Below are 12,558 nucleotides of genomic sequence, written 5' to 3' on the forward strand. Positions count from 1 at the left end.
CCCACACCTCCCTGGGACTGCGTCACTGGTGCGCGCCGCGGGTCAGGGCGCAATGGCGGCGCTGGGCGGGGATGGGCTGCGACTGCTGTCGGTGTCGCGGCCCGAACGGCCGCCCGAGTCGGCGGCGCTGGGCGGCCCGGGCCCCGGTCTGTGCTGCTGGGTGTCGGTGTTCTCCTGCCTCAGCCTCGCCTGCTCCTACGTGGGCAGCCTCTACGTCTGGAAGAGCGAATTGCCCAGGTGCGGGGGCTGCGCGCGGCCGGAACCCGCGCCCTGCGGGCGGAGCTTGGGCGAGCCGGGGGCGGGGCCGTGCTCACGGGCAGCCGCGGGCCCCCTGAACTTACTGTCCCCTCCGTAGGGACCATCCCGCCGTCATCAAGCGGCGCTTCACCAGCGTCCTGGTGGTGTCCAGTCTCTCACCCCTGTGCGTGCTGCTCTGGAGGGAACTCACAGGCATCCAGGTGCGAAGGAGGCGGGGCAAAGGGCAACGGGGGCGAGAGCTCAGAGATCTTTGGGGGAGGAAGCAAAACTGATGCCCCCTTTCCTGTGGCTCAGCCAGGCACATCCCTGCTCTCCCTGATGGGCTTCAGGCTGGAAGGCATTTTCCCAGCGGCGCTGCTGCCCCTGTTGCTGACCATGGTGAGTGTTCCTGCTGTATTTTTTCTTCTGGTCTTTGTTATCAGCCTGATGCGCAGTGCCTTGGACTCCTCTTGATTGTATTCGATTTTTGGCTGATGGGAGACAGGACTTTTGAGATGGCCCCAGGGTCTTCCGGTATGCATGGTCTGGAAATCGTGGCTGAGAGGCTTTCAAGCTTGGAGTCTCAGGGAGCATGGGCAAAGGTCTGGGCAAAAGCGGTGGGTTGTGGTGAAAGTGTTTTCTTGCCCTCAGATTCTTTTCCTGGGCCCACTGATGCAGCTCTCTATGGATTGCCCTTGTGACCTGGCAGATGGGCTGAAGGTTGTCCTGGGTGAGTCTTAAAGGCTGAAGGGAAAAAAGTAGGCACAGGCAGTCCAGGACAATGGGGCAGGGAGTCAGCGGGCTCAGGGTGTGATCTAGATACGTGAAATGTCATCTTTCTGGGTGTGTTTTCTCATCAGTAAAATGGAAACATAGAGCTAGGTGGCCTCTAAGGGTTGATTCCCAGCGTCTAAGGAGTTCCCTGGGAACCCCCAGCAGTATTTGGTGTGGATCAGAGAGCACTGTCCCCTCCTTCCCCAACTGGAGCTGGTCTTGGTTAAATTTTGGTGTCTCCAGAGTTTATTTCCAGGATGCCCTGCCTCAGCTAATGCCTTCCCTTCAGGTCATCTCAAGACATTGGGTTTATGTTGGGTCCACAACCCCGTCCTCAGGAGTATTGATGCCTAACCTGAGTTTGGCCAGGGTAAAGTTGTGGGAGAGGAGCCCTTGGAGCCTCTGGGGTCTCATTGTCCGATAGCCCGTCACTCACAGCTTGTCCTGAATTCCCTCTGCAGCCCCCCGCTCCTGGGCCCGCTGCCTCACAGACATGCGTTGGCTGCGGAACCAAGTGATTGCCCCGCTGACAGAGGAGCTGGTGTTCCGAGCCTGTATGCTGCCCATGTTAGCACCGTGCATGGGTCTGGGCCCTGCTGTGTTCACCTGCCCGCTCTTCTTTGGAGTTGGTGAGTCTGGCCAGATTGGTCCTGGTGTGTTCTCAGCATGAGCGCTCAGAAGGGGGATTGAGGCGAGGGGCAGTCCTAGAAGGGAGACTGGGAGGAATGACTGTGATGTGATTGTCACCTTTTTCCCAGCCCATTTTCACCATATTATTGAGCAGCTGCGTTTCCGCCAGAGCAGCGTGGGGAACATCTTCTTGTCTGCTGGTGAGTCCTGGCTAGCTGGCCTGGGTTAGGGTGTATGATGATGTCGCTAATGGCCACTCTAGAGAAGGAATTGGGAACTGAGGGCTACAGTATTGAAGAGGCCACTGACCGTGGGAGTTGGGGTGCAGGACAGCTGTAGGTGGTGGGGCAGGCAGCTACTGCCCCGGGGGGAGGGGATGGTCAGTCTCTGGCTGATGGGTGTGTAGTGCGGGGGCAGGAAGGGCGTGCAGGTGTGGTCACTCGCGGCCTCCCCGTCTCCAGCGTTCCAGTTCTCCTACACAGCTGTCTTCGGTGCCTACACTGCTTTCCTCTTCATCCGCACAGGTTGGTCCTCAGTCCCTCAGGGGTCCCTGGGGGCCCACAGGAGCGGGTGGGAGAATGGGAATACTGTTTGTTCTAGGAACAAGTTCTTCTACTCCAGTCCTTGAGACAGTCTGAGCCAGGGCCCTCAGCCTGGTGAGGTCTGAGAGGTGGAAAGGAGCAGAGGCCGTGGTGTGTGGGTGGACGGCTGGGGTAGTGGGATCTTGATCTCCTGTTTCAGGGGATGAGGGTCACTAGCCCTGGAAGGGCCAGAGGAGGTGGTAGGGCTGCTCCCTGAGCTGCTGTCTCTTTTCCCCAGGACACCTGATCGGGCCAGTTCTCTGCCATTCCTTCTGCAATTACATGGGTTTCCCAGCTGTTTGCGCGGCCTTGGAGCACCCGCAGAGGCGGCCCCTGCTGGCAGGCTATGCCCTGGGTGTGGGACTCTTCTTGCTTCTGCTCCAGCCCCTTACGGACCCCAGGCTCTACGGCAGCCTTCCCCTTTGTGTGCTTTTGGAGCGGGCAGGGGACTCAGAGGCTCCCCTGTGCTCCTGACCTATGCTCCTGGATACACTATGAACTCTCACCGGCTCCCCAGCCCTCCCCACCAAGGGGTACTGCAGGGGAAGGGCTGGCTGGGGTCCCCGAGATCTCAGGAATTTTTGTAGGGGATTGAAGCCAGAGCTAGTTGCATCCCAGGGACCAAGAGAAAGAAGCAGATATCCAAAGGGTGCAGCCCCTTTCGAAAGGGGTGTTTACGAGCAGCTGTGAGTGAGGGGACAAGGGGCAGGTCCCAGGAGCCACACACTCCCTTCCTCACTTTGGACTGCTGCTTCTCTTAGCTCCTCTGCCTCTGAAAAGCTGCTCGGGGTTTTTTATTTATAAAACCTCTCCCCACTCCCACCCCCCAACTTCCTGGGTTTTCTCATTGCCTTTTTGCATCAGGACTTTGTATTGGGATATTAAAGAGATTTAACTTGGGTAACATGGCCTTGGACCTTTGGGAATCGGTCTATTTGGGATCTTGTGTGAAGACTCTAGGCAGCTCTTGGGAGTGTGCCCACCACCTGTCCCAGCTACCTTGAACACTGACATGTGGGCGGTGCATCCCGGCGGGTAGTTCCCTGGAGTACAGGATGGGCTGGGAGCTCTGGTTGCGGGGAGCCTGTGGCTTCCTCCTTCCTGAGCCATGCCCCAAAGTCCTACTGTGGTTGGCTCCGAGACTGCGGGTGCCAGGTATGAGCCCAGCTCATCCTGGGGCCTGTGCCTTGGCTCACGGGTCAGGGAGTGGGAACCATGGCCCTGGCCCTGACCTCAGTGATGGAGCCTCCGACATGTCTCCTCTGAGGGGAAGATGATTGGCCTGAAGCCTCTGCCAGGACCTCCACAGTCTGCCAGGCTTGTTTTTCACAAGAGGAAATAGGTCCCTGGGTCACCAGAAGTAGAGGCTTTTCTGGTTCTCTCCACCTCTGGCCTCTGCCCCAGAGGAACCCAGAATACAGGCTGCAGCCCTGAGGGCAGCAGGGACTTTGCCAAGCAACACAGTGACTCCAGGGTTCTTCTCGGCACCTGCAAGTGTTCTGCCTGCTCTCCATCATTTTTGGAAGGGCTCTCATTTCCCTGCCTGTGCCCTTTTAAAATTAGATTCTTGAAAGAATATTAGCCCTGGATTACTTGAGGTCAGGAGTCCAAGACCAGCCTGACCAACATGGTGAAACCCCATCTCTACTAAAAATACAAAAACTTACTTAGCTGGGCGTGGTGGCAGGAGGCTAAGGCAGGAGAATCACTTGAACCCAGGAGGCAGAGATTCCAGTGAGCCAAGATCACACCACTGTACTCCAGCCTGGGCGACAGAGCGACACTCCATCTCCGGGGGCGGGGTGGGCGGAGAATATTAGCCCTTTAGGTCCCATTCCCTGATCAAGGAGGTTGTCCCAAGGTCCCTTCTCTGAGGCTGGCCACTGAGGGAAAGAAAAGGATGTGCAGTCACTCCCCTACGATGCCTGCAGGCTGGCCGTGACAACGACATCCACCCAGATGGAAGGGGCAGCATCGCAGTCACCTGCCTCCTGGGGTACATCTAGGACCTGGCGGTCCAGAAGGGAAGAGGCTCAAGCCCACTGTGACTTGCCCATCCCAGAGGTTGGACTGGCACTGGGAGCACTGGGCAGAGGCCTGCTGGGTGCTTCCTGTCCAGAGGCTGATTTCCTGCATCTGCCTCCCCACACCCACCCCTCCATCTCAGGAACTGCCCAGCCTCCTGCTCCCTTCACCATCCTCCCCCTACCTGTGGGCAGGAGGGCAGCGGTGCAGGCAGGGTTCATGTCCCTGCTGCAGGAAAGGGAACTGAGCAGGACTCTGGAGGAGTGGTCATGGGGAGTGGCAGGGTTAGAACCTGAGACCCTGGACCTGGTGCTCCCCATCACCTCCCGCCAACATTCTCACATCCAGAGCACACACAAGACTGTGCCCGATGGTCTCCCCCACTGCCCAGAAGGTGGTACCTGCTTGCATTTACCTGCTAACTGAGGTGGGACGCTGGCCTTGGGTTTTAGAAAATAAAGCAGCGGGGCTGGGAGGCGAGTCTGCCAACGGCCTGGGTTTCATCTCTCTCTCTTACTACTTGTGGAGTCCTGGACAAATTATTTAATCTTCCTGTGACTTGATTTCTGTGTCCATAAGAGGATGAAGGTTAATTCCCTGTGTTAATAGGTGTTAAATACTTAGAACAGGCCCCACCCCTCAAGCAAGTTCAGTACTACTAGTCCTGTTTGGGGAGTATACACAGCAGGCACCCAATAGTGACTTAAAACAGGGCCACGATGGTCATCCTCTCACTACCCTCTGAGGAGGACGACACAACTGACCTGCCCACCCATGGGGAGCTTGAATGGCAGCCCCCCACTGCCAGGTGGTGCAGGCTGGGGGCTGCACAGGATCCAGCATGGAGGGCAGGGGAAAGCCAGCTTTATTGAGCAAACTTCCCGGGGCCTGGGACATCTTAGATCTCCCCTTCCCCCAGGAGACAGTACCCCTAAACCTCCCCCAGGTCCTAGGACCACCTGACCCACCACTTGTAGTCTCCAGTGAGGAGGAGACCCTTATTTGGCAAGAGATGAACATGTGAGCAGCTGTCCGCCGGAGGAAAGGACGATGGCTGAAAGGAATAAGCCGCTGCAGGCGGTGTCTCTCCTGTCTGGCTGTGGACAGGACGTCCATGGCCCGGACTTCCTGGCCTCGGGCACTGGCTGGCCTGGGCCTGCCGTGGCAGCACAGCTTCTGTTGAAGGCTTGGGGATGGCCAGGCTGCCGGTCTGGGGCAAGATCACTCAATCTCCAGGATGAGGTCGTCACCTTCCAGTGTCATGTCCTTGGTCACGTGAACCTTGCGGACAGTACCCTCCATGGGTGAGGTCACCACAGTCTCCATCTTCATGGCACTGAGCACACACAGGGGCTGGCCCTTGGCCACCTTGGCCCCTGCCGCCACTTTGATGTCTATCACCTTCCCAGGCATGGGCGCCCCGATCTGGCCCTTCACGTCCTTCAGAGCCTTGGGGTGGAAGTGCATCTCCTGAAGACACAGGGCAGAGGGGACATGAGATCCTGGGCCCAGCGAATCCCCACTGCCCGGCTGGCCCTGGGGGAGACAATACCTTCATGGCCTGGGTGTCCTTGACCAAGATGGACCGCAGCTGCCCATTGAGCTCAAAGAAGACCTGCCTCTGGCCGGCCCGGTTCAGGTCGCTCACAGCCAGGGCTTTGATGTGCAGCGTCTTGCCCCGCTCCAGCTCCACCTGCAGGGAGGATGTGTGGACTCAGAGCTGGACGCCAAGGTGGAAGAGCAGTCCCCTGGCCCTGGCCATAGGAAGTCCCCACACTGGGCCTTGGCTCCTCGTTCCTAAAGGCCTAGCTCCCGGTCTCAAGGGTCCTTTCTGCTCCCAAAGCTTTCAAGGCTGGGTGACAGCCAAGCTAAACTCCAGAGCTCTGGGGCAGGGGGCCAGGGTGGAGTGTGGAGAAGCGCCAGGGCCACTGACCTCAAACTCCTCTGCGATCTTGGGCCCCTGCAGGAAGAGGCGAGTATTCAGGCTATCCAGGGGGCCAAAGGTGGCAGTGAAGTCCTTGAAGTGGGCAAACACATCGGGGTACATAGCTGCTGAGAGCACATCTTCCGGCGTCACCTCCTCCCCATGCCGGTCTACCAGCTCCTTCTCCAGTGCCTGCAGATCCAGGGGAGGGAGGGAGGCTCCAGGCCGCCCCTCCACCCTTGGCAGGTCCTTCAGTACCTGGGGAACAAAGTGGAGGGTCAGTCCCAAGTCCTGCATCCAGCCCCCACCCTCACACCATGCTGGGCCTTCCCTACCTTAGAGCGAAAGGGTTCGGGGAACCCCCCATGGGGAACACCGATGTAGCCCTGCAGGAACTCCACCACGGAGCGGGGGAAGGACAGCTCTTCCGCCTGAGCTTCGGCCTCTGCCCGGCTCAATCCATTCTGCACCATAAACTGGGCCAGGTCCCCCACGATCTTGGAGGAGGGTGTCACCTGAGGAGAAGGCCCTGGAGGTTAGGGTGCCAGGCACCTCAAGGAGGCCAGCGGCAGGTGCATGCAGGGCTGGGTCAGGTAGGAGCACTGGGCCAGGCTCACCTTGATGAGATCGCCCAGCATCTGGTTGGCCTCCACGTAGGCCTTCTTGACCTCCTTGAACTTGGAGCCGAGCCCCATGCTGTGGGCCTGGAAGTGCAGGTTGGTGTACTGGCCCCCTGGGATCTCATTTTCATACACGTCCGAGTTGCCAGACTTCATGGTGGCCGTGCAGTCGAAGGCCGCGTACAGTCCCCGAGCCCCCTCCCAGTACTCACTGTAGTCAAACACGCGCTCCATGGGCACCTCTGCAGGGAGGCCAGAGTCAGAGGAGGCCTTAGAAATGTGTGACTCGTCCAGGACCCAGGGCTAACTCAGGTCCCATGTCTGACTCAGGTGACAGAAGGCGGCAAGGCCAGAGCAGGGCATCTGGATCCTAGGCAGGTCCAACACTACTGGGACTGGTGGTGGCTGCGGCTTTGAGAGGGGTGTGGCCACGGGCTGCTGTTCTTCCTACCTGTGTCCAGGGGAGTCCCTCTGGTACAGGCCACCAGGGCCCCCATGCTGGGCTGTGAAGTCATCCCAGACATGGAATCGGCTGCCACATCCACCACATCAGCTCCAGCCTGGGCACAGGCCAGCATGGCTGCCACGCCTGCCCCTGACGTGTCGTGGGTGTGGATGTGCAGTGGGAGGTCCGGGAAGCGGTCCCGGAGGGAGCTGACCAGCATGGTGCAGGCTGTAGGCTTCAGCAGCCCGGCCATGTCCTGGGGGAAGTGGGAGAGAGAGAGAGAGAGATGGTAGAGGGGGCAGGATGTGTGCCTGTGGGTGGCAGGGACATGGCTGGGGCAGAGAGGGCGAGATGGACAAGTGGCCCAGGCACCTTGATGCACAGGATGTGGGTGCCAGCTCGCACCAGCTCTTCGGCCAAGCCCATGTAGTACTGCAGTGAGTACTTGGTGCGGCTGGGGTCGGCCACGTCGCCCGTGTATGAGATGGCAGCCTCCACCACGCCTCCGGCACTTCCTGCCGCCTCCATGCCCAGCAGCATGTTGGGCAAGTAGTTGAGGGAGTCAAACACGCGGAAGACATCCATGCCGTTCTCTTTGGCCACTTCACAGAACCTGCGAGGGTGAGAGCCCAGGGCTGAGCCCCACCCCACCTCCCTCTGAACAGTCTTCCCTGGCTCCTTCCTGACCCACTCCACTGCCCCTGGGGAATGAGATCTGAGGGTCTGGCCTGGCAGGGGATGTGGCATCCACAGGTGAAGGGTGGCCACACAAGTGTGGACCAGGCCCTGGAGGATCAGCTAGGCCAGTGACAGGCTGTGGAAGAGGGCACTGAGCAAGGAGTCCTGAGGCCTGGGTTCCAATCCCAGCCCTGCACCGAGTGACCCAGGCAAGTCTCAGGCCTTCTGCCGCCCCAGGAGTGAGGGAGTAATTTAGAAGCCTGTCCGCTTCTGCAACTCCAATTCTACGCTTCTCGATTATTTCCAAACAGCAGCCCCTGCTGCGTGTGGCCACAGAGAGACTTGGTGTCAGGCCGACTGTGGAGAACAGAGGCCATCACGATGTGGCTCGGTACCCTCTAGGCCACACCAGGTAGTGTCTGCCCACCCCACCCCAGGCTCACTTGAAGACCACGTTGTCTGGGTAATTGGTGTAGCCCACAGCATTGGCCCCCCGCAGCAGCATCTGGAAAGGGATGTTGGGGATGAGCTCTCGGAGCTCCTGCAGCCGCCGCCAGGGGCACTCATACAGGAAGCGCATGGCGACATCAAACGTGGCTCCTGCACAGGAACCGAGAGGCCCAGATCAGCTCTGAGTGTCTGGGGAACTCCACCAGGCCTTGGAGCTAGCTCTGCAGCCCAAGCCTCTGGCCCCAATACCAGGTCCTGCTCATCCTTGCTGTGCCTGTGTTCCCTGCTCCAACCCTCACAGATTCTTCCCTTGTCTGATCTCCAAGGGGGAGACCAGGCTCATTTGTGTCCCTTCTATGCCCCCTTTATAATCCCGTCTTCTCCTCTACGTCTTTGTGCTATAATTAACAGGCAGGTGTCTCCTCCTGACCCTGGGCCTCCCAGGATGCACCTAGTCTCAGCTCTGCAACCTCGTGCCAACACCAGGCCTGGCCGGAGAGGGCGCTGTGCCTTCTTCAGTCCTTCCTCTTTGGTGTTCTTCGTGTTAACGTCTCTAGCTTGTCCCCAGTGGCCTAAACCTTTGGGACTGGCCACAGAGTGGGCACCCCATTCCTGCCAGGTGCTGCGCAGCATGCCAGCCTACCTCCCCAGTTCTCCATGCTGAAGAGCTTGCTGAAGTTGTGGGCAACATAGGGGGCGATCTTTTTGAGATCGTGGGTGCGCACACGAGTGGCCAGCAGTGACTGGTGGGCGTCCCTGAAGGTCGTGTCCATCAGCAGCAGCCCCGGGTGGTTCCGCACAGCTCGAGCAAAGCCCTCAGGCCCCTCTCGCAGCAGGATGTCTCTGAAACCAGCCGGGGGCGGGCCTAGGGTAGACAGGGGCATTGGTGCCCATCCTGCAGGTGGCAACCTCTCGTCTACCCCATGAGTTGACAGAATGGATCTCACCTACCTATGGGCACTGCAGGGACAATGGGGTCCGTGGGGCTGGGGCTGGCCTTGACGGGAATCGGGGTGGTTGGGCCGTTTACCATGACATGGCCTGGGGAGAAAGAGGGCAGTGGGTCAGGGTGGGCTGGGCAGAGGCTGAGTCGAGGGCAGCAGTGAGAGTGGCTGGGCTCAGGGACAGGGACACATCCCTCCAGGATCCCCGGGCTTCCAGCTGGCCCCTGTCCTCTCCAAAGCCAGGGCCTCCTGGGTACAGGCAGTGGGGACCTCTTGAGGGCCACGTGGATGGAAAGGTGGGGTCTCTCAGATCAGGAGCAAGGAGAGTGGTGAATGGGAGGGTGCAGGACAAGAGGATGCAGGGCCAGAAGGAGGGCAGGGGTGAGGGGCAGGGGGCACTAAGAAGTTCTTTGGTCATGGGGAGTGGCAAGGAGGTAGGAGCAAGGGATTGGGGAGGGGAGGGGAGGGCAGGGCAGGGCAAGGCAGGGCAAGGCAGGGCAGGGCAGGGCAGGGCAGTCTTGGGCCAGACCGAGGTAGTGCAACAGCTTTTGGGCCCGGTTCTGCGCAGGCCGCAGCTGGAACAGCTCTGGGTTCTCGTCGATGAACTGGGTGTCCACGGTGCCTGCCAGGAACTGCTGGTTGTTGAGCACATTCTGCAGGAAGGCGATGTTGGTCTGTAGGACACAGGCGGGTGGGAGGGCGTCACCATGCAGCACAGACAGGGAAGGGAGAGGAGAAAAGGCTGAAAGGGAAAAGGCTGAAGGTGCTGCCCTGGGCCAGCACAGCTTCTGGGCCTCCCTGCAGAGGGGCACTTCCCCGTCCCTCAGCCCTCCCCGCACTCCGGCAGAGCCCCCTAAGCTGTCACGGGCTGGGCCTGCTCCCTCCATACTTGTTTACACCAAATCATGTGCTGAAGGTCCCCCCTCCTGCCTCCCCGCAGCCTAGAACAGGCTCAGCCTTTCCTCTAGCAGCGTGGTCCACAGCAGTCACCCTTGCCTCCCGTCCACGCTTCCCGAAAGAGGGCCTTGCCCGCAACAGACCACACTCTGGCACCCTCACTAAGTCACTCCTCCCAGCTGAGTCCAGCGGGCACGCTCCCGCCTTGCTGCTCGTTCTCTGGGCTTCCAAGCCATCTTGTTCTCCTGTCCTCTTCCTCCCCAGCTCCTCACACACCATACACTCCCCAGGAGGCCCCGTCCCAGCGCTGCCGTGCCAGTGACAGGCTCTGCCTCCGGGGCAAGACCCAGAGGTGCAACTGCCTCCCGGGCCTTTCCTTGTTCACCCCTTGCGTAAGTTCAGCAAGTCCACGGCCAGCTTCCTGCCTGCGCACCCAGTCCTCCTGTGCCCAGTGGGTGCCCCACTGTCCCCCCAGTTACCAAAACCTGCATCCCATCACCCTCATCACCCACTCCTCCCATGTCACTGGTCAAGCCAGAGGATTCGACCACGGCCATTTTGGGACCTTGTGACCTCTTCTCCATCTCCAGGCCACACCCTCCACCGCCTTCCTCATTGTGGCCACCTCCAGCCACATCAAACTTGCCTCGCGCTCCACACCTCTGCACCTGCCTGGGAAGCTCTCCCTGAACTTCTCAAGGGCCTACGCCCTGTCCTCACGCCCTCAGTAGAGCTGATGCTCACCTTTCCAGCAATCCCCTGAGGAACCTGCTGTGGGCAAGCGCACCCGTCAGCTTCATCCTCTGCTTGTCTGCCTGGGAACCCTTGGGGGCAGGGTGCTGCCTGAGGCATGTGTCGGTGCGCTTTGTGAAGAAGGGCCCTCGGTTCCACTCACTAAATGGCTGGGTGACAACATGAGGCTGGGCCAGGGCGAGTATGACTTAAACGGCCACATGGGGACATGCGGGCCAGCACTGTGAGAGGTGCTCCAAGACCTGTGAAAGCATGGCCTGTGGCCGTGTAGCGACAGCTCTGGCTTCCACCACAGAGAAAACACCTCCACGCGTCACTTATTCATGATCCCTGTCGGCACCTTCAACAGGGACTCAAGGCCACCCGGACCTCTCTGAGCTCGCCCTCTCCTCTTGGGCTGCTATAATCTGGAGGCCTGGATAGGAAAGGTGCCTGCCCCACCAGCCTGTCAGGTGCTCACCACAGAGTGGGGCCCCCCAGCAGTGCTGTGCCTGTCTGCCCCTGAGCCTCGCCCCTGCCTCTCCTTAAGAGATGCTGACATTTCAGCTGGGCCAAGCCATGGCACCGGAAAAGACGGGCAGCTAATAAAACCATCCAAACAGCCCCGAGCGCACAGGGTGAAAAGGACCCTTGGAGGCCTTCGCCCTGTCCTCACACCCTCTGCAGAGCTGATGCTCACCTTTCCAGCAGGCCCCTGAGGAACCCACATGGGCAGGACTGAGCGCAAACCCAAACTGTTGCTGGGACCCTTGCGTTCACACACACGCGCTGAAGGCCATAACCGTTTTTGCATCACGGAGTCACGTGGAGGGTCCCCACTGAGTCTCCCCTTTGTGATTGTCGGGTTGCCCATCCTCTCCTCCATACTGTAAGCTCTATGGGGGCAGGAACCAGGCCCATCTGGTTCCTGATGAACCCAGCTTCCAGCACTGGGTGGCCATGATGGATGCTGGTAAACATCTATATTTAGAGTGAATGAAAACTTTTTTTTTTTGCAGACAAAGTGTGTCGCCCAGGCTGGAATGCAGTGGCGCAATCTCAGCTCACTGCAACCTCTGGCTCCCTGGTTCATGCGATTCTCATGCCTCATCCCTACAGACGTGCAGTACCATGCCCGGCTAATTTTTGTATTTTTTAATAGAGACGGGGTTTCGCCATTTGGCCAGGCTGGTCTGGAACTCCTGGCCTCAAGTGATCCACCCGCCTCGGCCTCCCAAACTGCTGGGATTACAGGAATGAGCCACTGTGCCCGGTGGAAAACATTTTTGATGGAGAGAAGAGGAACAAAGACATAGCTGGTGCCACTGCACATCAGAGTTGACCTGCACCAGGACTGAATCCCCCTCATTTTACAAACGCCACAGCTGAGGACCAGTGAGTGGTGATAGAATGGCTTCCGGCTGCCCGTCAGCCCCTCACAAGCTGCAGCTGGCCTCTCCTCTCCCCCTAGGAAATGCTTGAGTATGTACCATCCATCTCTCCTGGGCCTACAGGAGGAAGTTGTTTTCAGTGGTCAGGTAACGTGCCCAGGACTACACTGCTGTGCCGGCAGGATCAGAATTCCAATCTTGGGTTTCCTCGAGTTTCCTGCCACCTGGCC

General features: G+C 59.4%; 2 protein-coding genes across 8 annotated transcripts in view; one reads left to right on the forward strand and one right to left on the reverse strand.

The window, feature by feature from the left end:
* The first annotated feature begins 19 nt into the window (after nt 1–19).
* On the forward strand, nt 20–3,126 carry RCE1 (Ras converting CAAX endopeptidase 1). Of its 2 annotated transcripts, XM_055269869.2 has the most exons (8): nt 20–237; nt 356–458; nt 553–636; nt 889–967; nt 1,473–1,640; nt 1,770–1,841; nt 2,103–2,165; nt 2,461–3,126. In XM_055269869.2, exons 1-8 carry the CDS (start codon nt 53–55, stop codon nt 2,694–2,696), a joined length of 990 nt encoding a protein of 329 aa, XP_055125844.1. In that variant the 5' UTR covers nt 20–52; the 3' UTR covers nt 2,697–3,126. The 2 variants fall into 2 exon arrangements, with proteins under 2 accessions (XP_055125844.1, XP_063499931.1); XM_063643861.1 differs by lacking the exon at nt 2,103–2,165 and having other exon boundaries at nt 53–237.
* A 1,968-nt stretch (nt 3,127–5,094) lies between these two features.
* Nucleotides 5,095–12,558, reverse strand: part of PC (pyruvate carboxylase) — a 111,669-nt gene continuing 104,205 nt past the window's right edge. For all 6 annotated transcript variants that reach the window (XM_055267709.2, XM_063643368.1, XM_063643383.1 and 3 more), the window contains 11 exons: nt 9,838–9,982; nt 9,316–9,405; nt 9,008–9,229; nt 8,358–8,514; nt 7,609–7,849; nt 7,243–7,492; nt 6,789–7,033; nt 6,507–6,686; nt 6,181–6,429; nt 5,800–5,940; nt 5,095–5,717 (listed from right to left, as the gene is read on the reverse strand). In XM_055267709.2, the coding sequence (XP_055123684.1) occupies nt 5,469–5,717; nt 5,800–5,940; nt 6,181–6,429; nt 6,507–6,686; nt 6,789–7,033; nt 7,243–7,492; nt 7,609–7,849; nt 8,358–8,514; nt 9,008–9,229; nt 9,316–9,405; nt 9,838–9,982 (2,169 nt within the window). In that variant the 3' untranslated portion in view covers nt 5,095–5,468. The remainder of the gene's footprint in view (nt 5,718–5,799; nt 5,941–6,180; nt 6,430–6,506; nt 6,687–6,788; nt 7,034–7,242; nt 7,493–7,608; nt 7,850–8,357; nt 8,515–9,007; nt 9,230–9,315; nt 9,406–9,837; nt 9,983–12,558) is intronic.

Source organism: Symphalangus syndactylus, chromosome 1, assembly GCF_028878055.3.
Source record: "Symphalangus syndactylus isolate Jambi chromosome 1, NHGRI_mSymSyn1-v2.1_pri, whole genome shotgun sequence".
Taxonomy (NCBI): domain Eukaryota; kingdom Metazoa; phylum Chordata; class Mammalia; order Primates; family Hylobatidae; genus Symphalangus; species Symphalangus syndactylus.

Bases quoted from the DNA above. Each gene is read 5' to 3' on its own strand.
- RCE1 (XM_055269869.2), top strand. From the start codon at position 53: ATGGCGGCGCTGGGCGGGGATGGGCTGCGACTGCTGTCGGTGTCGCGG. The intron at 637-888 runs GTGAGTGTTCCT...TCTTGCCCTCAG, and splicing joins TGCCCCTGTTGCTGACCATG to ATTCTTTTCCTGGGCCCACT. The intron at 2,166-2,460 runs GTTGGTCCTCAG...TCTTTTCCCCAG, and splicing joins TTTCCTCTTCATCCGCACAG to GACACCTGATCGGGCCAGTT.